This window comes from Pteronotus mesoamericanus, unplaced genomic scaffold (assembly GCF_021234165.1).
Source record: "Pteronotus mesoamericanus isolate MK-2021 breed Mesoamerican mustached bat unplaced genomic scaffold, CSHL_Meso_final contig_25, whole genome shotgun sequence".
Classification (NCBI taxonomy): domain Eukaryota; kingdom Metazoa; phylum Chordata; class Mammalia; order Chiroptera; family Mormoopidae; genus Pteronotus; species Pteronotus mesoamericanus.
The window spans coordinates 191,601-214,462 of record NW_026555105.1 but is presented as its reverse complement, the minus strand read 5'-3'; the positions used below and the strand labels follow the sequence as shown (position 1 = coordinate 214,462).

Here is a 22,862-nt window from a genome sequence, read left to right as displayed (position 1 = left end):
CACCGACAGCAGCCGCCCGCCCGGGCGGCACCCAGGGTCCCGGAGTGGCTGAAGCCTCACGTCCCGCACGCAGTGACACACGGCGCCACCTTTCCCGAGCTGCGCGGAGGCGGCCTTCTCCCTCCTCAGACACCTGTCCTCGTTTTTATTTCTGTCACCAGGTGGCAGCCATTGGACAGAGCCGGACAGTGTCTGCTCACCTTTCCCGCTGTGGAGGCGAGTCGTCAAAAATAGTCTCTCGCACAACCCGGAGCTCCCGCAAGGGAGACGCCCGCACACCCCGCACGCAGAGGAGCCGGCGCCACGAGGAACACAGGCTGCCCGCCGGGCGTGCCAGTCCGGGCACCGGGCCGTGGGCACCTTCCTCCTCCGTGGGGCCCAAGCGCCAGGTGCTCGTGGGCTCCCCAGCCCGTTCGTCCCCGAGTCCGTCTTCCTTCCACAAGGGAGCCAGGGAGCGGCTTTTTTAGTGGTTTTAAGCACAAAGAAGTCTATTTTAAGGTAGATTTGACGGCGTGAATTGCGAGGACTCCTTCCCAGCAAACACACTCGCTTCGGCTTTCCGAAATCCCCAGGTCGCTGGTTGGGAAACGCCTCCCCTCGCAGCCCGGTCCAGGGGAGGGCTGGGCAGGCAGCGTGGGCCCCGGGCGGAGGGAGGGCGCCCCGCTGTCCCGCGAGCCTAGGGTGCGAAGATGTCTCCAGGGAGAGCTGGCCTGGGCGCGGGGGCATCGGGTTCAGGGTTTGCTTTTAGTATTCACCTCTGCCCTCTGCCCTCTGCCCTCTGCGCTGGGAGCGCACAGAAGCCACCAGCCCAGGTCAGAGAGGAAAGGAAAAGCGGTGGGAAGCCACATGTATGACTGCGTGTGTCTGCATGTATGTGTGCGAGCGCAGGCATAGATACAAATACCTGAACCCTTAACACAAGTAAGCACCCGTTACGGCCTTCCTAGCGTGTCTATTATGTGACTCTAAAAAGAAAGCCCTTTATTTCTTGGGGACGGGCGGGGGAGAGGTGGAACTTTCTTCATGTTGTTTGCGGGGCAAGGAAATTTCTAGGCACGCGGGAGATGAGGCCCAGCAGGGCAGAAGGAGGGTGTGCAACGTTCACATTGGCTCTTACCGCCCACATCCTCGAGCTGAGTCGAGGGACCGATCGGAGGAACGTGTGGTTTCCCAGGGCACCAGGGCGCTGGCTCCGCTCCTGGCCCGCGGACCCCACAAGGACGTGTTTGGGTGGATGGAGTGACCTAAAGCGATGGCTCTGGGGGAAAACCGAGCAGAGAAAATCCCTGGGCGCCCACCGAGGGCTCGCCGGCCATGGCCGTGTGCGAGGCCACGGTTCCTAACGCGCATGTCTGGATCGAACCAGGACATGTTCTCAGACACGCGCTCAGGCCAGCGAGTCCCCGGGCGCTGGAGAGAGATGGGACGGGCGGCCACTTGTAACAGCGCTGCTTCGTCACGAGGACCTGTCCCCGCTCCGCGCGACTCCCTTTGTAGCCATTTAGAGCATTTGTGCAACAGTTGATCAGCGAAATTGATTTAGATTCTGCTCTAATGCTGCGCTTTCCACCAGCGAGCGGCCGTCCTTTGGCCTGTGCCGGATGGGGCTCAGAAGGGCCCATGCGGGTGCTGGTCAAGACCGAGCTCGTTTTCCTGAAAGTCTTTCCACTAATAGAGCCCAGGAGCTTTATGAAAGAAGGAATTTTTTTTTTTCCAGTTACCCAATTAAAATGATCCTGAGGACAGCCAGCCCCGATGGATCCTGGGAAAGGGCTTGGGGCTGTGAAGGGCTCCTCTGGGATCTAAGGGAACCTTCCAAACCCGTCACCAGACCGACCGATCACTGGCTAACCGGCCAGTCACTATATAACCTGCTGGCCACGGGCTCTACCCGATGCCTGGGCACCATGACCGCATGGCGTGGGACGCTTCCCGGTAAGGGAGGCGGGTCAGGCGGCCACACCAGCCCAGGCCGTCCCCGGTCCCCGCCGCGTCTGCGTCAGCCTCGTGCGCACGCTCCAGTGATGGCCCACGACGCCGTGGACCCTGGGCTGGAAACTCGGCGGGCGGCCTGGGCGGGGGGCGGAGGGGCAGCGGAGAGACGTGGGTGTGTCCCGCGCTCAGTGGAAGCTTCTGGGGTCCAGTTCGAGAGGAGCCACGTCGGGTCCTTTGAGCAGGGGTTGCGACGTCGGAGGCCAGCATGACAGCATCGTCACCTTCCTCCCCGCTCTCGGAGCGCCTGCCCCCGCATCCCCGCCCTCCCGCCCGCCTTGCGTCCTTGGAGACAGCGCAGGCCTCTAGAAGGGTGGGCGGTCGAGAAATTTCCGGGGATTCTCAGCTTTTCCAACGAGAATGCTCTCGCGCAACAGCCTCCCCTCGTCCCTGTCAGCAGCCCCGCACCCCGAGCCGCAGCGACTTGCAGTAGGTGCCCCTAACCCCGGGGGCTGGGTGACGCGTCCCCCACCCCACCCCCCCGAGCGCACGCGAATGGCAGGCACTGCCTGTAAGAAACCAAGGTCGTCGCTAGTAGCTCCAGGCGAGCGTCTCGGGCCCTCCGCTCGGGTTTCCTAAGCCCACACACGTCTGAGAGGCGGACAGGAGCGCCAGACAGGAGCTGCTGCGTCGTTGGCTTCGCGTTTCGGAGCAGTTGTGTGCTGTGCTTTCCCCCCATCAGCGAGGGCGACACATCTCGGCCCCCCCGTCCTGCCTCTGGGCGTATCCACCCGCCCAGCTGACGCAGCTCCGGGCCGGGCTCGCAGCCGGGGCCCCTGGCGGAGGCGGGCACGAAGTCCCAGACCCTTCCAGAGCCTGGCGGCCGCCTCCCATCACCCCTGCACCGGACAGGGTGGCTGGACGCCCGCGGGGACCCAGGGCCTCCGCCCGCTCCCGCCTCCCTTTCGCAGATGGCACCAGCTAATTATTCTCACTTGTGTAGCACCTCACACCTCTGCAGGTTCCCCTCCGAATGTTAGAAAACAGATGATCACGTCTGTTTTTGTAGCTGTGAGAGTTTTTTCATTAACAGGCTCAGGCAGGACCGTCTGCGTATTGAGGGGAAAGTTTGCCACCAGCCGTGAGTGTGAAACTTTGAAACAATGGCGGAGCAGGCGTTGCTCGCGTGTCCCTGGGCTGCCCCGCCCCGAGGGGCTGGGAGACGCTGCCTCGGGGCCCCGTCGCGCGGGGCCCCACAGCCCCTGCGCTGTCCCGGTCAGCGGGCCTTGGCCAGCCATTTCCCCCTGTGATGAAAACCAGGCCAGAGACCTCTCCAGAGAAAACAGTGGCCGAGGTGCGTCGTGGGGGCTTTAGGGCGCATCCTGGATGCCGAGCTGGGGGCGGCCGCTCCGTCTTAGAGAGGGAAGCCAGCATCCCGCGCGGGGTGGAGGGGCGCACACAGCCGTCGGGCCTCTCGGGGAAAGGGGGCCGGGAACTGGTGCTGCCCGGGACCCCCAGAGCACGCCTGTACCTCCCCGCGCCCCAGCCCGTCCTGTGGGACAAGCCCCGTCCCAGGGTCCCACTGCCTCCCCGACACCCAGCCCCTTGGGCACTCGAGGAGACGACGCGGGTATGCGTGGCGGAGGGAGCTCCTCTGCGGGTGTCGCCATGCCAAACGCAGAGCGAGGAGCAGCTCCAGCCCGGACCCCCCGCTGGGGACGGCGGGCGGGCCGCCCAGCCCCGGGCCCAGGGTGGCGTCGGCTCCCCTCCGCACGCGCTGCCCTAGCAGGACGCGCACATCCCCCCCGAACCCGCCCCGCCTGCCCATAGGACAGCGGCCCCAGACGCAGCCCCGCCGCAGGGGCATCGCCGCCCGCACACCTGCAGCCCGCGCCCGCCGGAGGGCACGCGCCGCGGAGGCCTGGGCTCCGGCCGGCCGCCTGGGACTTGGTTACCTGCTGGGTCGCTGCTCCCGAAGTGTGGTCGGCGGGCGAGGTGACAGAGCCCCCCATCCTCACCTGGTCCCCGTCGCTGGCCAGCGGGCTCTGAGCAGAGATGCTTATTTTTACATTTTGGCCATTTTTGCAACCCACCCCCCCCCCCACCCCGACCCCAACACAGAACGCAACCCACCGCGCGCCTGGCACCTGGACGGAAGCCCAGGCAGCCCCTCCGCGGGCCCGGTCAGGCCCGGAGGCCGCGAGCTGTCTATTTCTTCAACAGCACAAGCTGTTTCCTCCAGAAGAGCCTGTAACATGCAGAAACATGAGGGATGTTACAAAACAGTCGTGTGAAATAACCGGAAATATTTCACCAAAGCATTAACCTCTGCTGGCTTCCCCCCCACCCCCCAACCCAGAGAGATAATTTCTCCGCATCTTTATCTGGCTCCTCCACATAATTGCCGCTAAAACCACAAAGCCTTAGCGCTGTGCGTGCAGAACGCACTTAAGCTGTGTTTAGACGGGCTCGCCTACAACGCCGCGACCCAGCCCCCCCGAGGAGCAACAACGGCACTGCGGGGGCGGGGGGCGGCAGGGCCCCCCGAAGTGTGTGTGTGAACACCGTGTTCTCCTTGTCGGACAGGGCAAGTCTCCAGCGAACGCCTTTGTTCTTTGCTTTTGAAGAACAGTAATCCCTAATCCCGGGGTTGGTGTCCGCTCACGGATGTTTTGTAAATTAAGACGAGCTCTGGCCGCGAGATGAAGGGGGCTGCGGGGGAGGAGGGGACACCGCGCTTTTGTGGAAAGGAGGAGAGCGCACTGAGGTTCCTCATAAGCTTAGGAATCCAGGCTTTGCCTCCGGTTACGGTCAAAGCCGGCGTCGTGTGTCCTTCCGTGCCTTTTGCGTGTTGGCCACAGGAGTGGAGGCTGGCAGCGGGGGGTGCCCTGGACGGGAACATGCCCTGAGAGTCCCCCCTCCAACCCCGGCTCTGCGTGCCTCCAGGTGCGGACGGTGCGCTGTCGCCGGGCAGCCTCGGACACCGGGCACTGGCCCCGTTCCTCCCCGCGTCACGAACGCCCTCCCAGGAAGAGGTTGTCTCTGCGGGACCTGGGCCCCCCTCCAGGCGAGGAAGGCGGCTCAAGGCTTGTGGGTGTCGGTCGACGGGGTGGGATATGGCCAGGACGCTCAGCAGGGCTCGGCGAGCGCCGCACAGCCACACAGCCCGACCCGCTGGCTCCCGGCGCCAGCCCTTGCTTGGCAAGGCAGCACGCTGGGCTTGCTGTCACCTGTCGCAGCGGACACACGCAGCCGGCGCTGCCCACGTCGCAGGACCTGAGGGGACGGATCGGAGCGTCACACACAGGTTTTTCTCTTTTCAGCGGCCGGAAGAGTCCAGCGCAAAGGCCGCCTTTCTCAGCGGGGTGCCTTCTCCGCCCCGGGGAAGTCGGAACCTTCTCTCACGTCTGCTGCGGACCCCTAGGCGGGGGTGAGGCCCCTGGAACCTGGGCGGGCGGCAGTCAGAGGCCCCGGCGGGGACACTGCGCTGGGCAGCCTCCCCCGTCCCCGTGTCTGCATCATCTGAAAAATCCTTCCTGGCTCATTGGTCTTCCTGCACATTTTAATTTACAATGAGGCGTAAAATGTCATATAATTTTTATACATTTGGCTGAACTTTTTCACCGTTAGATTAAAAAACAATTCTTTATCACGATTTCCCGTCAAACTTCTTCCAGGCCCAGTCACCGCGGGATGAAGGCCTCGCCTGCACGGCGCTCCCCGCATGCCGACCACCCCGTGCCGTGTCCCTGGACGGGGCTCGGGTCGGGGACCAAGGGGGCCGGGGCCCGTCACCTCCAAAATGACTTGGTTAACTGGCTGTTCTCCCTGCCAGGGGCGAAGCCACCACCAGGTAGCTCAGGTGGGCAGGGCTCTGCCAATGTGTCCCTACGAGGTCCAGCCCAGCGCTCCGCTGTCCCCGGCACTGGGATTGCAATGCAGCTCGTGGCGGGGAAGGTAGGAGCATCGCCAACCAAAAAGGCAGAGAGATGGGGAGCCCGGGCCGAGGGCTCACGGACGCAGAGCCGGGCCGAGGGCAAGGGGCCGCCGAGAGCGGAGGGAGGCGTGGCGTTCGCCCCCTTCTCCAGAGGCGGCCTTGCTTGGGGCACGTATCTTTCAAAGCGCCATTTTATTTATCGTGGGAAGGAAATCGCAACTTAAACGTGCAGCGACACCTCTAAACACGGCTGGTCTGTGCAGGAACGGCAGAGGCGGCCGGGACGCGGCGTGACAGTCATTGTCAACGTGGCTGCGACCACGCATGGCGGGAAACGACTTCCTCGCTCTTGCGCTTAGGGCTGGGCATGCGATCCGCTCTGGCCAAAGGAATGGGAACCGAGGGGGGTGCGCACTCCCCACCTGCCTCCGCCAGGAGGAGAGGTGACAGCAAGCGTGAATTCTCTTTCCTCGGGGCCCCATGCTCCCCGCCTCCGCCATCGTGGAAGCAGCCTGAGGATCACACGGCTGCAGCCTCCCAGCCGGCCATGGCGGCACACACAGGCTTTGGGGAGTCTTTGTTACTCAGCCTACCCTGCCTCGTGCTGACTGATACACTCTGGCTTCCCAGCATGCATTTCTTCCAGGTCCCCCCACCCACCGAGCACCACCTCCCCCGGACCCTTTAATGCCCTAGCACGCGCTGAAAGTTTTCCAGGAGGGGGATAATATACAGTTGTCACTTAAGAGATACTGTGTTTCCGCCCCGCCCGCATGCCAGCCCTCGGTTCTGCGGACGTTCTGTGGACGTTCTTTGGACAGTGGCGCCGTGACCGGTGAAGTCTGCTTCCTTCCTGCTCTTTAGAACCAGGGTTGGAAAGAGGAGCAGCCGGCCCGCAGCGGGGGGTGCTTGGCCTCCACAGAGACGGCGGGGCTGAGGCGGGGATGCCCTCGGGGGCCTGTGAGCCGAGGGACGGGGGGCTTGCTCTCCGGTCGGGGCAGAATTCACCGCGCGCCCCGAGCGCCCCCGGGCCTCGTCGGGCAGAGCGTCCCCGTGTCCCAGGCGACCACAGGGCCCAAACGTGCATCAGGGCGCGTCCTGGGAAGGAGCCCGGGGGTGCCGTGCTGGCCCGCTCCCTCTTGCAAGCCCTCTGTCCCGTCCCTGCGGGGCCTCCTCGGGCCCCAGACAGACCTGCGTCCGGGGGGCCCCAGTCACCGTGTCCCTTGCCAAGGGCTCCTCTTCCTCCCGGACCCTCCCGGGGCCGCGGGACCCGTCAGGGCCCCTCCTGGCACCTTGTGCCCCCAGTACAGCAGCTGCATTTTTAACACGTATGTGCCTGCCTGTCGCCGGGCCATGGGGTGACTGTGGGCGACCACACTTTGCTCCAGGCCAGCCCGGCCCCGTGCGCCTGGGGACAGACCGTGGACACCAGGGGGTTCCACCCCTGGTCTGCGGGCACCCCCGGGGTCTGCGCGTTTCCGGGGGTCCCCAGTATCTCAGCGCGCCGTGCGTGCGCCCAGGTCGGGCAGCTCTGACCCGGGGAGACCAGGGGGCGGGTGCCAGGCGGCCGGTGCGGCTGAGGCCGGGTGGACGATGTTTGCGTTTCCCGACCCCTTTATCTTTGCTCTAGAAAAGCGGCTGGAGGCCAGCGCGCACGTGTTTGCAAAAGGAACGGCTGGTAAAGTTCAGGGTCGTGTTTGGACTCCGTCTCAGCAAACAGAGGCTGAAGACGCGCCAGGCGAGAGGGGCCGCCGGCTGCTGGGGCCCCGGGCCGTGCAGGGGGGTGCACCCAGCCTCCGCGCCGTCCAGGGCTCCACGCCGCGCTGCCTCGGGCCGCCCCTCGCACCCACGGAGCGCGGCCCACCCCGAGGGCAGTGCGTCCCCACTCAGGGACACACGTCACAGCGGGAGCATCCCGCGCAGGGGTGTTGGCGCCGCCAAACTTGCTCCCGCAGAGCTCAGACCCCGCCAAGGCCCCTCAATCAGAACCCCGAAGACTCTGGACTTTGGGGGTCAGGGAAACGGGTGCCCGCGCCACCCCGTGCGACGGGAGGCGTTCGCCCACTGCAGCCGCGGCACTGGGTCTGCGAACGGTCTGCGGCTCTCCCGACGCCGACGCCCGGCTGGCCCGGGAGCCTCGGTGTCCCTCTCAGTCTCGGACAGGAAGGGCCGTGGGCGGGGCTCGGCCTGCGGCCACGGTCACATTCAGCCGCTGGAAGCGAGGTCCATCCTCGCCGGCCGCCGCCTGGCCATGAGGCCAGCGGCCATCTCATGGTGGTCAGGGGCTGCTCATGACCCCAGACCCAGCTTCTGATTTGTACACCCAAGGCCAAGGGCAAAGCCACGCCTGTTTTGTTTGTGTCTGTGTGTTTGTTTGTGACCTAAAAAGAGAGAGGGGTGAGGAAAGGTTGCGGATTCCACACCGTGAGGCCAGAAGCTGGCGCCGATCCCCGCTGTGCCGCAACTTCGGGGGTGCCTCGGAGGGAGAGGCTCAGGAAAGGGGAGGGGTCCGCAGAGGGCACTGCGAACCCGTGTTCCTGTAGCGCCAGGCATGGCGGGGGCCCCCGGACATGTGGGTCGTGTGCCAAGGAGAGCGAGGCCGGTAGTGGCCAGGAGCTCGGCCGCCATCACCGGGGGCCAGGCTCCCGCCCACTCCTGGGGTCGGGCCACGCTGCCCAGTGGGTCTGCCCGGACGCTCTTACCCGAGGGCCACGTTGGATCGGCTGCCTCTCGGGGACCCCTCCTCCTCCACGGAGGCTTCCTGACGGCAGAGACCACGTTGGGGGGTCAGACCCGCCCGGTCTTTATTTCTCGGTGCCCTCGCCGGCCAACTAGGCTGTGGGGACGCAGTGAGGTGGCCTGGGCACTGACCGAGGGGCCACAGTTCCGGGCACAGGGCACAACCCCTGCCGACAGCCCCCGACTCACGGTGGCCCCACTGGGGGTGTTTTGGTTGACCAGGGCACGCAGCGGGCTATTTATTGACCGCGCTCTGAGCGCGTGTCAGGGCGTGTCGGCGCGTCAGCGGCTGGACGGCGGCCGCCTCCCTCTGTGAGCGGGTGGGAAGGTTTGTTAGCGCCGCCACCAGCACGAGCCCCTCTGCCCCACTTGCCGGGGACATCAGGGGGACACACTCACAGGGAGCTCAGGCCTCACGTTGACTGCCCCAGGCCAAGAACTGCGTTAAGGGCCCTCCTTAGATCTAGACCCTCCCCGCCCCGCCCCCGCGTCTCCCCAGCCCCGTGTGGACGTGTGTGGACGAAGGGCTGCTCATCAGCTCCGGAGCCCAGAGGACTGCCCCGCGGGCGCGGCCCCGGGCGGGGCGCACGCAGCTCCGCAGCCTTCCTGGCGCAGCACCCCCACCCCCGTCAGCGCCCCCGGTTTTCAAAAAGTGCCACGAATATTAAATACTAGAGTTTATCGGGGCAGTATCGGGTGGGAGGGGGACACACCGAGAAACGCAAGCCGCTCCGACTAGGACCCACGTGGGTTACCGCCCTGGCTGATTTTTTGGACAGCATGTCCCGGGAGAGTGTCGGTAACGGTGTCAGATCGCGGCTCCGGCTGGGGACCGGGGAGCCCCCGGGGAAGCTGGTTTCCTGTTCCCGGCCGCCCGTGAAACGGCATGAAAGAGCGTTCAGTGTTTTGCTTTACATCGGGAGTTTGAACACTTCTGAGACACCGTTTCCTCTGGAGGCGGTGCGTCTCACGGAGGGCGAACATCCGTTTTTCTTTATCTCTTTGAGGAGGTTTAGATTCGGGGAAAAGCCGAGCAGGAAGTGCGGGGTCCCGCGTCCCCTCTCTCCCCTGCGCAGCTTCCCGGGTTTAAATGGAGAGGCCGATGGTGATACATTGTCATCGGCGGGAGCCCGCGGCTGGCACTGGGGTCACTCTGGGCGAGGCAAGTGTTGCGGTCTGAACAAATGTGTGAGGACACGCACCCACCCTCACGGCGTCTCCCCGGGCAGTGCCAGGCCCCGCCGACCCTCTGTGCCCCCCTGTGCCCCCCAACCCCTGGCAACGCTGGCCTGGCACTGCCCCCTCCTATTGCCTTTCCCCGGATGCCCCCTGAGTGGGGCCCCACGGTGCACAGCCTTTTCAGACTGGCTCCTGCCACTTCATAACACACATCAAATGTTCCTCCGTGTCTCTTCGTGGCTCGATAGCTTATTGGACGTTCATTTTCAAAGGGGAGGGAAATGGAATTTGTGCATTTATCCAACGAACATTTCTCAAGCACCTCCTCGGGCCAGGCAGCCCTGGTGGTTGGGGCTGGAGACCTCGGTGGGGAGGGGAGGGCCCGCCCCCCGCCCCCGCTCACAGCCCGGCCCCCAGGCCGGCCCCGTGTTGGGAGCCACGGTGAGGCAGGGAGGCTGGTGGCCGCCTTGGGGGCCAGAGGACAGTCCCCAACAACCTTGGGGCTGCACTGCCCTCCCCCAACTCTTCAGCCCCTGGGTGGGGCCTGGGCTTACCCTGGAGAGGCACTGCGTGCGGGGATGGGGGGCGGAGGGGCGGAGGGGCGGACGGAAGGATGGACAGAGGGACGGGTGGGTGGGTGGGTGGGTGGTTGATGGATGGAGGGACGGGTGGTGGATGGATGCCTGGAGGGGTGGGCGGAGGGAGGGGTGGGCGGAGGCACGGAGGGGCGGAGGGAGGGGCGGAGGCGCGGAGGCGGCGGGGCCGCGGGCCGTGGGGCATGGTGCTCCCCGGCACAGTCCTCGCTGCGCGCTCACCTCCGGCCTGTCGGAGCTCTCTCAGTCCCCCTAACAAGCAGACAACCAGAGGCGACGTCTCCTCTCGTAGCCACAGCGCCGCTCCCCAGCACGCCGGCCTCGGGGCCGCGCCGCGTCCTGCCCCCAGAAATGTCAGGCAGGCCGCTGCCGACAAGGAGGTGGCTCTGAGTGTCACTTGCTCCCCGTCTCCGGCTCCCGGTCCCCTCTGTTCCTCTCTGAGTGAGCAATTAAAAATGACAAGGGTAAAGGGTTAACACGGAGCCTCCTAATGAGGGCACCGTGCGTTTCCGTCCGTGGACACACGTTGTCGGCACAGACTGCGACATGCGCGCTGGACGGCCCCGCTGGGGCCCAGCCAGGTGGCTGGGGGACACCATCCTCTTGGAGGGAGGTTCCTGCACGTTCCCGGAGAAAAGGCGCAACCGAGGGCCCGCTCGCGCCACAGTGCGCACTGGGTACCAGGTTGGCGTGACCCTCAGGCCTCGGCGCTGGCCGGCCCCGCCCCCCCGGGTTCCCGCCCTCCTTCACACTGGCCCCCAAAAGGAGGCGTCCACGCGGCTGGACCTCGGGAACCACCCCCGAGAGCCCCGGATGGCCCGCCCCTCCCGGCAGAGAGCGCCATCCCTCCTGCGTGGATTTCCGAGTGCGGGTCGGGGACGGCAGGCCCCGAGACCCTGCGCGTCCTCAGGAAGCGCCCCGTCTGATGTCACGACCTTTTCATTTCTGCCCCAGGCAACACTGTGGGCTGCACCTGGCTGCCACCGGCTGTTGCTAACTGTGGCCTCCTTACGTGTGAGCGTGTGTGTGTGTGTGTGTGTGTGTGTGTGTGTGTGTGTGTGATCCTGCTGCCCCTTTGCACGGCCGCGGAACGCCTTCCGTAACTCACACAGGCCCTCGCCGGCAAAGGGGGCGATGCCAGCCGCCGCCTGCGGCCCTGCGGGCGCTCGAGCCGAGCGCTGGGCGGGCGGGAGACAGGGCACGTCCCGGGACGCCCTACGCTGAGCCGGGATACACGTGTCATTCTGAATTTAAATCGGACTGCGAGTTTTTCCATACTGGACGATTTTATCTAATACGTGGAGGGAGACGTTTTCTACCGATTCCACAGGACTCTTAGAAGAGCAGAAACGAATACAGTAAGAAAAGTCTCAACAGAGCACGGGGCACCGGGGCTGCTCGCCCTCTCGGCCCCAGACGCGGTGGCAGCCGTCGCTGGCGGCTCCTCCCTCCGGGGGCCTGTCGCGGGTGGCAGGGCCGGGGTCCCCGCCGGGGGCCGCCCCACCCCTGCCGGGCCTCGCAGCTCCTGGGGTGCTTCGCCTGCACAGATCGATGCTCGCCCAACACGCACTTTTTGAAAGGGTGCAAGAGGAAGGAGGGGGGCTGAAGAGGAGACAGAGACGGCTCGCAGGACGGCGCACGCGAGATCGGTAAACGCCCACGCCGCGGCGGCGTGGCCCGGCGGCTCCAGCAGCCGAGGGAGAGGGAAGCCTCCGCCTCTGGCGCCGGGCCACGGCCGCTGGCATCCCGAGGACTGGAGCCCCCGGTCCCAGGGCCTCGGCCGTGTCTCCCCAGCGTCTGCCCTCCCCAGGCTCAGCCACGTTTTTAGGGCGAGGCGGAGCGCCGGTGACATTCTGCGGGACGTTGGTGTGCTGAGCACGATACACCCACGACCCCCAGGGTCTCAGCCGGGCGGGTCCACGGCGCTCGCGCGTCACGAAGGCCCGGGTGTCCGGGAAGAACACGCCTGATGGACCAGTCCTGCCGAAGGGGCGGCCGCGGCCCGGCACCCTGCGGGGGCCGCGTGGTTCTGATCCCCTCCTTCCGGAAGCTGGTCCCCCAGCCCTGCCGACGAGTGGCAGGGCCCCCCATCGTGTTGGCGGCCGCCCCCCCACCCCCGCCCACCTCTGGGAGGGCGCAGGTGCTCGGGCAGGATGTGAGCACAGCCCGCTGGACGGAGCCGACCGGCCCGGGCGCGGCTGCAGGGCAGCTGGACGTTGGGGTTTCCGGGTGTCACAGGGGGGGCTCCGTGGGACCACAGCCGCTCGCAACCTCAGTCGGCGTCAGGCATCGGAGGACCCCATTCGTGCGGCACTGGGGCCCCCGCCCGCGGGAGAAGGGGCGGAAACACCTGGTTCCGTCCCATTTGAAAGCGTCTTCGTATTAAACCCCCAGGGGGAGGCGCAGGTGGCGGGGGCGCTGTCTGAGGCGAAGCGTTCCAGACGAGGGAACACGCGTGTCGTTTAGCACCTCAGGGCCGACGACTGTCCACAGGGAGCGCAGAGGGAAGACACGGTATCCAACGTGAGAGTGAGGAGCTTTGCTTTCTTCTCTTTCTAGAATAAATAGTAACTAAATCAAGGAAGCCGTGGCCGTGAAGTCACGTCAAAACCCAGGCCTCCCCTCGCAGTTGCGGAGGGGCCCACGTCTGTGTGAACACTCGGCGACTCCGCCCGGCGCCCTTATCAGCAGAGCGTGACGCCCGCGGCAGGCGCCTCGCGGTTCACAGCGGCACAGGCGGCTCGTGGGCCGAGCATGCGTGGCGCCCGGGTGTCTCCCCTCCCCGGCCCCCCGCCGAGGGACACCCGCCAGCCACAGAGTCATTCCTTAGGGGGCTGGCCGTCGGCGCCGAATAGTGTTTGGGAAGCAACGTCGAGCCTGCGTCCCGCGTCCAGGTCACCGAGAAAGCGCTTTGCTGCCCCACGGTCACTGCCGGTCCCACTCTGGCCCCGCCGCCCTGCTGGACCCTGGCCTCTGTGTCTGGCCCGTGTCGAGGAATGAAGTGGCCAGAGGGCACAGCGGAGGCGAGCCCGTCCCGCGCTCCGCCGTGTCCCGGGGCGGGGCAGGTGTGCAGGCAGCGGGCTGGGGAGCCATTTTCCAGGTGGAGACCGCCGGGCCCTGGCGGGAACGCCGCACAGCTGAGTCTCGGGTTTCACGCAAGCGTGTCCTTGGTCTCTCGCTTCTGTTCTCCGAGGCCTGTGCGTGCCCCCGGGAGGGGAGGGAACGCCCAGCAGCGGCGGTCCGCACAGGCTCTATGTCGCCAAGCCCGCGGCCTCGAAGGCACCCCCGCGGCTGCTGCCCCGCCCGCCGTCTGCAGGGTCCTGACCCTTCTCTCCCTCCTCTTGCAGTCAAGTTCAACAGCTGTGTGGGGACCGAGGGGACGCAATATGAGACCAACAGCGTGGACTTCAAAGTCGGGGCGGACGGCACGGTCTTCGCTGCCCGGGAGCTGTGGATCCCCTCCAGGGAGGTGGCCTTCACGGTGACCGCGTGGGACGGCCAGGCGGCTGAGCGCTGGGCTGCCGTGGTGCGGCTGCTGGTGGCCCAGACCTCGTCCGCGCTCTCCGGACACCAGGTAAGGGAGCCCACGCGCGGCGGGCTCAGCGCATGGCCCCTGCAAAGGCCCCCGCCGACAGACGGACTGCTCCGTGGGCCGCGCCGGCTGGGGGTCCCCTCTGCCTGTCCACCTCCCTGAGGCAGGGCCACCCTCTGGCGGGGACTCGGCCCGCGCTCAGCTTACAGGCTGCCGCCGCCATGTGTACATCCCTGGCAGTACTTGCGGTGAGCGCCCCGCACTGGCGGCAGGTGCCGGGCCCGGCCCTTGCTGCGGCTGCTCCCGCCCGGGGCCAGGGCCCTGAGGCCCGGAGGGACGGGAGGTGAGGCAGAGGCCCCGCGGCCAACCGCACAGGACAGCCGGAGCGGCCGGCGTCAGCGCGATCCAGAGAGAGAGAGAGACCCGCGCACGCGTGGCGTAAGGGAGGGAGGGGATGGGGGGCTGCAGGGACGGGGAAGGAGGCGGGAGGGAGGGGGTTGGCTTCCCAGGCACACAAGCCATCGAGCGACCCCCGCCTCCTTGTGGCAGCGCCTCCCCGACTTGCCCGCAGGCCGTGCCTGCAGGACGCGGTGGGGTGCGCTCACCCCCCCTGGCCCCTAAGGGGCTCTCTCGCCGCTGTGTGCCCCAGCAGCCCGTGGCTGACCCCGGAGTCCTCAGTGTTAGGGCTCACGGGCCCCCTTCTGCCCATCCCGTGTTGCAGCAGCGGCCTCAGGCGCGGGGGCGGAAGGGCCAGCGGAGGCGCCGCCACCCCGCTGGCCGGCGGCTCACGCCCACCCGTCTGAGGGACGGCCGGGGGCGGGGGAAAGTGTGTGGAGCCCCTCACGGTCCACGTGAGTCCCGTGGGCCGTCATATTGTGACGCTGCACGTGGCACAGCAGCTCAAGGTGACCTTGGCAGCCCTGGGTCCCTCGGAAAAGGGCCCGTGGGCAGCGAAGGGCTTCACCAAGTGGCCCAAAGCCTGGCTTGAGGTTCACCCAGAACCATCCACGATGAGCTGTCCGAGCCTCGGCGGGACACAGTCTGCTGGTTTCCCCAAACCCGGGGGCCGAGGAACCCTCTTCCCAGGGTGTGTTGCGAGCCAGGCGCTCCAGGGCACCCACTTTGGGATACAGGGATCGCGGGTCAGGTAGCAGAAGAGAAGGTGGGGCCTGGGGTGACAGCGTTTGGGGGATGAGCTGACCCTGCCGGAAAGGACACCCCGAGGGCCTGGAACCAGACACCTGCTTGGCTTCTAACAGCCCTGTCCCCCAAAACCAGGGCCGCCCCTCGGGGGCGACGGAACCCAGGCAAAGGACTCATTTTTTTCATTCTTTCCGGAGTTAGGAGCACAGCCGTGCCCTGAGGGTCGTTGGGGGGGCGGGGGCGGGGGTGGGGGCCGGGGCAGCGGGGGCCTCCCGGCGGGTGGAGCCGGCCGCCGCCGCCTGCGTGCACTCCCCCATGGCCTGTGCGCAAGGAGGCCCCCTGAAACCTCTCCAGGACTCCGGACAAAAGGCACTCGTTGCAAATATAATGGCCGCTTTTGCTAGGCGTGCTAATGAAGAGGCTTCTGAGACAATCGATCCCCCTCATCCCCCCGGGAAGGTGATTGCAATCAGGCAGCGCCGGCAGGAGCGCGGCACCAACGCCGGGCCAGGCTGCCAGGGCGGAGCGTCCCGCTGAGCCGCCGCGGGCGACCGAGGGGCCTCAGCCCTGGGTGCGCAGAAGGAGGCCCCACAGACGGCGGGCAGAGCCTCCGCCGCCACCAGCCGGCCCCCCGTGATGTCCCGTGACGTCCTGTTTCCTTACTTCAGGCCAGAGTCCTCCGTCCTGACTTTCCAGGATGCCCCGTAGACCCTGCTCCCAGTGGCACCAGCTCATCTAACCCAGACGTCCCCGGGGTTGCAGGTGGGGACGCTGAGCCCGGGGACCACACCGCCTCCGCTCCATGGGAGAGTCCGTGTTCCAGAAAGGAGTGTCACATGTCCTTGTAGGTGCCGCTGAGCCCAGCGTCCTAAAGGAGCTGGACCCTGGGGTTGCAGGTTTGAGCCGAGGCTTCCCCATCAAGGCAGGTAATCGGCGATCCAAACGCTCATCTCAAGAAGTTGTAGAAAGAACAAGAGATGAAACGCCAGGTAGAAAGAAGGAAATAGTAAAACCAAGAGAAAAAAAAAAGAAAGAATCAACAGACAAAAGTTGCCTCAGTAAACTATGAAGCCAGTCTGGCCGGGGAAGGAAGGGAGGGAGGGAGGGAGGAAGAAAATGCAATCACAGTCAGAAAGGAAAAGAGGGCCTCACAACCAATTTCACAGACATCGTGGAGATCATTGGAGGGTGTTATGCACAATCTATACCAATATATTTGAAAACATACAAGACACGGGTAACATTCTAGAAATATACAGCTTACCAAAACTAACATGGGAATAAAATCGGAACTGTTTGATTATTCCAAACAAAATTTAAATTAAAATCCTTATCACAGAGAAATGCCCACAGCGTCATGTTTCCGCCGGTAAATTCTACCCAAGCCTTACAGAGCAGCTAAAATTAATCCGGTGTCAGCCTGTCCAGATGCTGAACGAGAAGAATGGCTTCCCCAAACCAACAGGCGCTTTGTCAAAGGCACCAAGAACTCTGCCCAAAGCCAGCAAAACCTCGAAAAGGCAGCAAGAGAGAGGGTCATTATAGGCCAGCCTCGTTCCTGAGTAAATGGGGGAAAACAATCGAAGCAAAATGTGACCAAACTGGAATCCAGCCATGTATCCGTGGGGCAAATCGTGGGCACACGGGCCCGTTCCAGGGACGCGAGGTTGGTTTGGCACGTGGAAGTTAATCCAGGCAATTCAACGCAGACTGGAGCGTGAAAACCGCAGGACCAGTGACTGTAAAAGTTAACCCTGTTCAGGGTGAAGATATTCAACCAATTAGGAAAAGGCAGGACCATCCTTAACCCCCCAGAGGGAGTCTACGGAAAGTCAACGGCAAACCTCCAGCCCACCATGGGGGTCTCCAGAACCTCCCTGGGCATCGGAAACAAGGCACTGTCGTCCCTACGTCACACACTGGAGGTCAAAGTTAGGCAACAGAAGGAGGGCAGAATAAATAGGACGAACACATTTGCAGCTTGTACGATGGTGAATGTAGAAAACCGGGAAGAATCTGTAGACACCTTACCAGGATAGCAAGGATGTAATAGCCATCAGACCTCTATCGACCAGGAATGAATAATTTGAAATTTGAACTAGATATGAAGCGCAATACTACTGAAAATGATCGTACAGCTAGGAAGAAGCCTAAGCAAGTCGTTCAAGACGATCACTGGGAAACTCAGAGACACCCTTTAAAGAAGGAGGACGTGTCGGGCTCCGGGCTTCGCAGGGTCGATGTCCTGGGGCTGAAAGCCCCGCCCAAAGGCTCCCGTAGACCCCACGCCGTCCCAGCGCGGCTGTCTCTTGTCCCTAGGAGGGTAAAGAGCTGGCTCTACGTACTTGAGCGGAAATGCAAAGGCCAAGAATGGCCCGGAACAACAGGAACACGGGCTCAGTCTGTCAGACAGCAGGACACGCCAGGACGCCAGCAGCTTCTGCGCCAAGGCTCCGATGGCGTTTGGGCGCCGTCCTGCGCTGCAGGGCCCTGGCCCCCACCCCAGAGGCCGGCAGCACCCCCGCCACCGCACACGCAACCGGAGCCAAACGTGCCCCCCGCCCCGGGAGAGCCACCGACCCACAGGAGGGAAACGCTGTGGCCTGGGAGCAGAGACGGTCAGATGGACCCGCAGGCCAGGGCCGCGAGCCCAGAAATAAAACATCCACTGTTTCAAAAAATCAGCTTCATAAAGGTGTCATTTTTATACAACAAAATTCACCCAGTTCACATAACACGATTTGACGGATTTGGTCAAACGCGCGAGGTGCGGACCCTGGATTTCTTGCCCGGGCGGCCGTCCGCGGCAGGGGTCAGCCCGCCACAGCCCGCAGGCCCAGCCGTGCCTGCCGCGCCTCCTGGCCGCCCGAGTCTGAGCGCGGCGGCCTCTGCGACTGCGAGGCGTCGTCCGAGCCCCACCGGAACACCCTGGATTCGGCCCTCGGCCTGCAAGGCCTGAAACAGTTAAGTCTCTGACCCCTGAAGGAAACCTTTGCCGAGCCCTGCTCGGAGAAACGGAGGACGGACCGGCCTTCAGGACGTGGTGCTGGCCAGGGCGCGAGGCCATGCCCGCGGCCGGCGCCCCGGCAGGTGGTTGGGCATCTACGGGGCGACCGGCCGAGAGCGGGGGCGCCCCACGTGGGGCAGCCGGCTCATACGCCCCCCGGAGCACGTACGTCGGAGAGTGAGAAAGGGGGCCAGAGGGCGGCACTGTATTTGTAACACTCTGCAACTGAAGGGCGCCCGTCAGAGTGGCTAGAGGGTGTCAAACCACCAGGTAAAGTGGGCAACCAGGTGAGGGGCAGGCGTCCCCGGAGGCGAGGCCGGGCTCGGTCAGCGCGGAGACGTGTCACCCGAGCAGGACGGTGCAGGCCAAGGGTGACTGGGAACGGCCGGCAGAACCAGATGTCGGCGCGGCCGAGGGGCGGCTGGAGTTGCCCTCCTTGGTGGGTGGGAGGGTGTCGTGGTGCAGCACCTCCGGGCACCAACGGGGCGTGTCCGCTCACCGCGGACGGTAGGAGCGCCTGTTGTGCTCGAAGGGAGGACGCGTCCTCGCCTCTCAGCGCTCCTGCCACCGAAGGCGTGGGCTTTCCATGCCCGGGGGCCCTCCATGTTTCCGGGGGCACCAGCTGGAGGTCCTACAACTTACTGCAGTTTTGACACGGACTTCCCCACGGGCTAGGGCCTCGCCGCACCGACGCCAAGCAGCGGCGACACCATGAGCAGGTCCGGGCGCATCACGGTCGTGACAGAGCTCGCCTGTGGGAGGCAGGAGGCGGGCGGCTGCGTGGCGGCCGGTCCGGGGAGCAGGTGCTCGTCCTGTGACCATCATTTAGCTGCTCACTGATGTTTCAAGCACTTCTCTGCAGGTAGTTTGTTGGGGTTTTTTTTTTTATAAGATTTTATTTATTTATTTTTATACAGAGGGGAAAGGAGGGGGAAAGAGGGAGAGAAACATGATGTGGGGTTGCCTCTCGTGCGCCCCCTGCTGGGGGCCTGGCCCGCAACCCAGGCCTGCGCCCCGACTGGGGATCGAACCAGCCACCCTTTGGCTCTCAGGCCGGCGCTCAGTCCCCTGAGCCACTCCAGCCAGGGCGGCAGGCAGTTTATAATTCACAATTTGAACACCTTCTTTAGCAAGGCACGCGGCACAGAGGACTCTGGGATGGGACAGCTCCGATGGGCGCCCGGTGAGCAAGGCTTCTGCTGGCAGAAGGGTCTAGGAACACCGCCTCCTTGAAAGAAGCGGTTCGCGGTGTCGGAAGTCTACGCAAGGAAGCTTTACAGAAGAGGCCTGGAAGCAGCTCCCCGGAGGACCGCGGCGGCGTGGGGACCCCTCCCTCCCCGGCTCTGCACGGCTCCATCTCGGAGGTCCGGGCCCCGCCTCGCCGCCCCGCAGCGGCTCTCTGGGCTGTTGGACGAACCCCCAGCTTCACAGTCAGATGGACGCTAAAAACTTGGCAACCTCGCCCCTTCCTGTCCGCGCTGCTCCTAGCAACGACTGAAAGGCGGGCATGGGGAATCTGGGGAGACTTTTTGTGTGCGCAGTCTTGCAGGAAAGCTGATAGCAATTCAATTAGAAAATGCAAATGAGGTCACATATTTCCCACCAGAGCTCCGCTGGCCCCCGGGGAATCGAGCAGTAAATACTGAAGACAAAGGTCCCCCTCGGCTGTCATCCGACTGGCTGCCTCGGCTTGGAGGCCGCAGGGGGGCCCGCGGGTGTAGTTTGCAAAAGAGAAACTGTTGTTTATGAAACTAACGCTGGGTCGACCCGCGCCTTCAGCCCGGCCGGAGGCGTCCCGGAGCCAGGCGGCCCCCGGGCCGCCGCGCATTCTTTCCCCGGGTTCTGCCTCCCAGGTCTGTGGGCTCAGTCCTGTCCCCCCAAAACTCCTCGGTCGAAGTCCTAACGCAGGGGGCCTCACAAGGGGCTGTGTTGGTAAATAGGGGTGCAGGCGAGGTGGCCGAGGGGGCCCTCAGCCAACGTGACGGGCGGCCTCCCAAAGCGGGGGCTGCGGGCGCAGGCGCGGGCACAGGGAGAGCACCGGGTGACGGCGGAGGCAGAGAGCGGCGGCACTGCCACTGCCGGGAGCCCCGAAGGTCACCAGCCGCCCCCAGAGTCCCCGGGGGCTGGAGAAACCTCTGCCACGGCCCCCAGGAGCCAGCCTGCCCGCACCTGACCTCGCGCCCTGGCCTTCGGCTCAGTGACGAGGGGCGTCTCGGGTGCTCAGGTTTGGCCGCCCCGGACACTCAGAGCGGGGCTGTGAGCCGTGTCTTCCTGCCCCGGTGGAGACTCAGCCCAGGGGTGCAGGCAGAGCCCTGGCACCCCGAGGGCGCGGCGTGAGCCCCACCTGGGGCCCCGCCCGGCGCCCCAGACGCCCTCAGAGCCCCCTGTACAGCCGCCTGGTCTCGGGGACCGGCGGGAACAGGGCTCGCCGAGACCCCAACTCAGCCCTGTGGCCCACGAAGCTCCCCTCCCTGTGGCCCGTGATCCCCCATCCTCAGGGTCCCCCCGCCCGGTCCCCACAGTCTCACCCTCTGTTCCCTGAGGAGCAGGCGCGGCCTGCGCTTGGCTGCCAGGGCCCAGACACGCGTGTCCACGTGTGTTTCTGTGCATTTCTCCATGGCAAAGACCCGCCCCAACGGCCAGCAGAGCCCGTAGCCCCCTCGGCACCCCGCTCCTCGGGAAGGGTGTTCAGTGGATGAGCAAAGCTCCCCAAAATAACAATTGCAGCTTTCAACCCTCGCTCCCCCACCCGTGTTTTTTTAACTGAGGCCCTGCCCCAGGCTGACGCTTTGTCACCTGACTTCCTCACCCCCTGCCGAGGCCCCCAGGGTGGAGAAGGCCACACTCAGACCGTGTTCCGGCTGCACATGACCTCGCAGGGGCCCGGCCTCCAGGGCCAGGCTGAGAAGCCCCAGGGAGAAGAACGGCGCATGTCGCTGGCCACTGTTCCCAGGCCTGTCCCCACGGAGGATGCTGCCAGGGCACTGTCCCAATGAGACTTGACGGGGACAAGACAAAGGGGCCCCCGCGGGCGCAGGCGGCTGGCGGACGGTCCCCAGGGCAGTGGGGGCGGGGGTGAGAAAGGGCAGCTTCCGAGGATGACAGTGGCGGGGGCCGGGGGGTGGGGCCGCCAGCCGACCTGGTTTGGTCTGGTTGAGTCCGGGGCTCAGTCAGGCCCCTCCCTGGCCCTGGCCAAGGCTTCCGGAATCATCTGCGCAGACAACACGGCCCGTTCTTCTCACTAATTGACACCAAGGTGAACGGCGCCGTTCATTTCCACTGCTAACAACTCTGGGAAAAAGCGACACATTTTGGCTTCACTCACTAATTTAATTTTTTTTACTGCGAGTGTCTTTTTTTTCCCCCTGTAAACAGAAGGGTAGTTTTGACTCAGAGAGTCGTCGCTAAACGTAGTTTTCTCCATTCTCTTGAGCAGGCCCTCCACCAGGGCCCACGGGAGAGACGCCGGGCTGGTCAGAGCCGGGGAGAACAGAGGTGCCGGGCGGCCAGGGGCGGGGGCCAGGGTGCCGCGCAGCACCCCACGGTGCCCAGGACGCCCCCCGGCAATGGTGCGGCGCCAGGGGTCGGCCGTGCCAGCGGGGAGACCCCGGTCCACAGTCAGGCATGGGGTCTCCGGGCCCTGGGGGTGTGGGGTGCGGGGAGAGCCACCTGGCTGGGCACATGCCACACACACACCACTCCCCCGCAACACGGGGGTGTCCGACGATCTGGCGCCTCCTTTCCCACCTCTCTGCGGAGCGGCGGCGTCCCATCCTAGCCCATAAGGCGGCGATGGGCCTGCACACGGGCGTCCCTGCCGGTCTCACCTCCGTCCTGCCTGCTCCCGGGTGCTGCGCCCTTTGGCGCCTGGACTTCTCGCTTCACTTTTCCGGGGGGAGACAAGGCTAAAAGGAATAAGGGGGTGAGCATTGCGAGAGGCCTTTTGAGCAATGCGGCTTTGACGCTGCTGGGGAACGACGGGACGCCTTCCCACCCGGCCAGGGCGGTGGGTCAAAGCTGCCTGGAGAACCGGCCACGCGGCTTCAATGGGGCAGCTCACGCCCGGGCCACGCCCACCCTCCCGGCCACGCCCACCCCGGCCACGTCCACCCCCAGCCAAGGAGCCGAGGGGACCTGGGGCCCGCGTGCTGGCCCGGGCCCCGTCCCTGGACCTCTGGGCACTCCCCTCCCCAGGCGCAAGCAGGAGTGGGCCAGCCCCCACCTCCCAGAGCTGCCGTGGGCGCGGGCGAGCCGGGCAAGGCGACTGCAGGGGTGGAAGTGTTGGCCGTAAGCCTTCCCGTCCAAGTGGACACACCGCTTCACTCAGGAAACCTCGCTCTGTGGGACTTTTGTGGGACTTCCCAAAGCGACCCCGTTCTAAGAAGAAATCAGAAGGGCAGACTGCTGGGGAGGCGGGGGCGGGGCGCACGGCGCGCGCAGCCCCCCAGGGTCCTGGGCCGCAGAAGAGCCCCTCAGTGCCTTTCCAGAACCGGCGTCACGCGCGGGCTAGTCACAGCGGCCCGCAGCGCCTGCTCGTGAAGAGCGGAGGTGTCCTCCCGTAGATTCATTCTGCGTTTGTTAAATACAGTTGCATTCTGTCCGTCCTTAGCTGCCATGGAAACCAGCCAGAGGGCTGCACTCGGGCCTCCAGTTAACTATTTTAAATACACGTGTTTGCAGGTGAGCAAAACGTGCCATTTTTCAAACGCATATTGAAAGGGAAGGCGGAGCTACAGGAATGAACTATCCGTATAGATTTTAGTGCCTTTTTTAAAAGAAATCTAATTATCTCAGTGGCAG

General features: G+C 65.0%; 1 protein-coding gene across 1 annotated transcript in view; it reads left to right on the top strand.

Moving 5' to 3' along the window:
- Window positions 1–22,862, top strand: part of CDH4 (cadherin 4) — a 242,252-nt gene that overhangs the window by 166,682 nt on the left and 52,708 nt on the right. Inside the window, exon 3 of the mRNA XM_054573335.1 lies at window positions 13,728–13,954. Coding sequence (XP_054429310.1) covers window positions 13,728–13,954 — 227 coding nt within the window. The remainder of the gene's footprint in view (window positions 1–13,727; window positions 13,955–22,862) is intronic.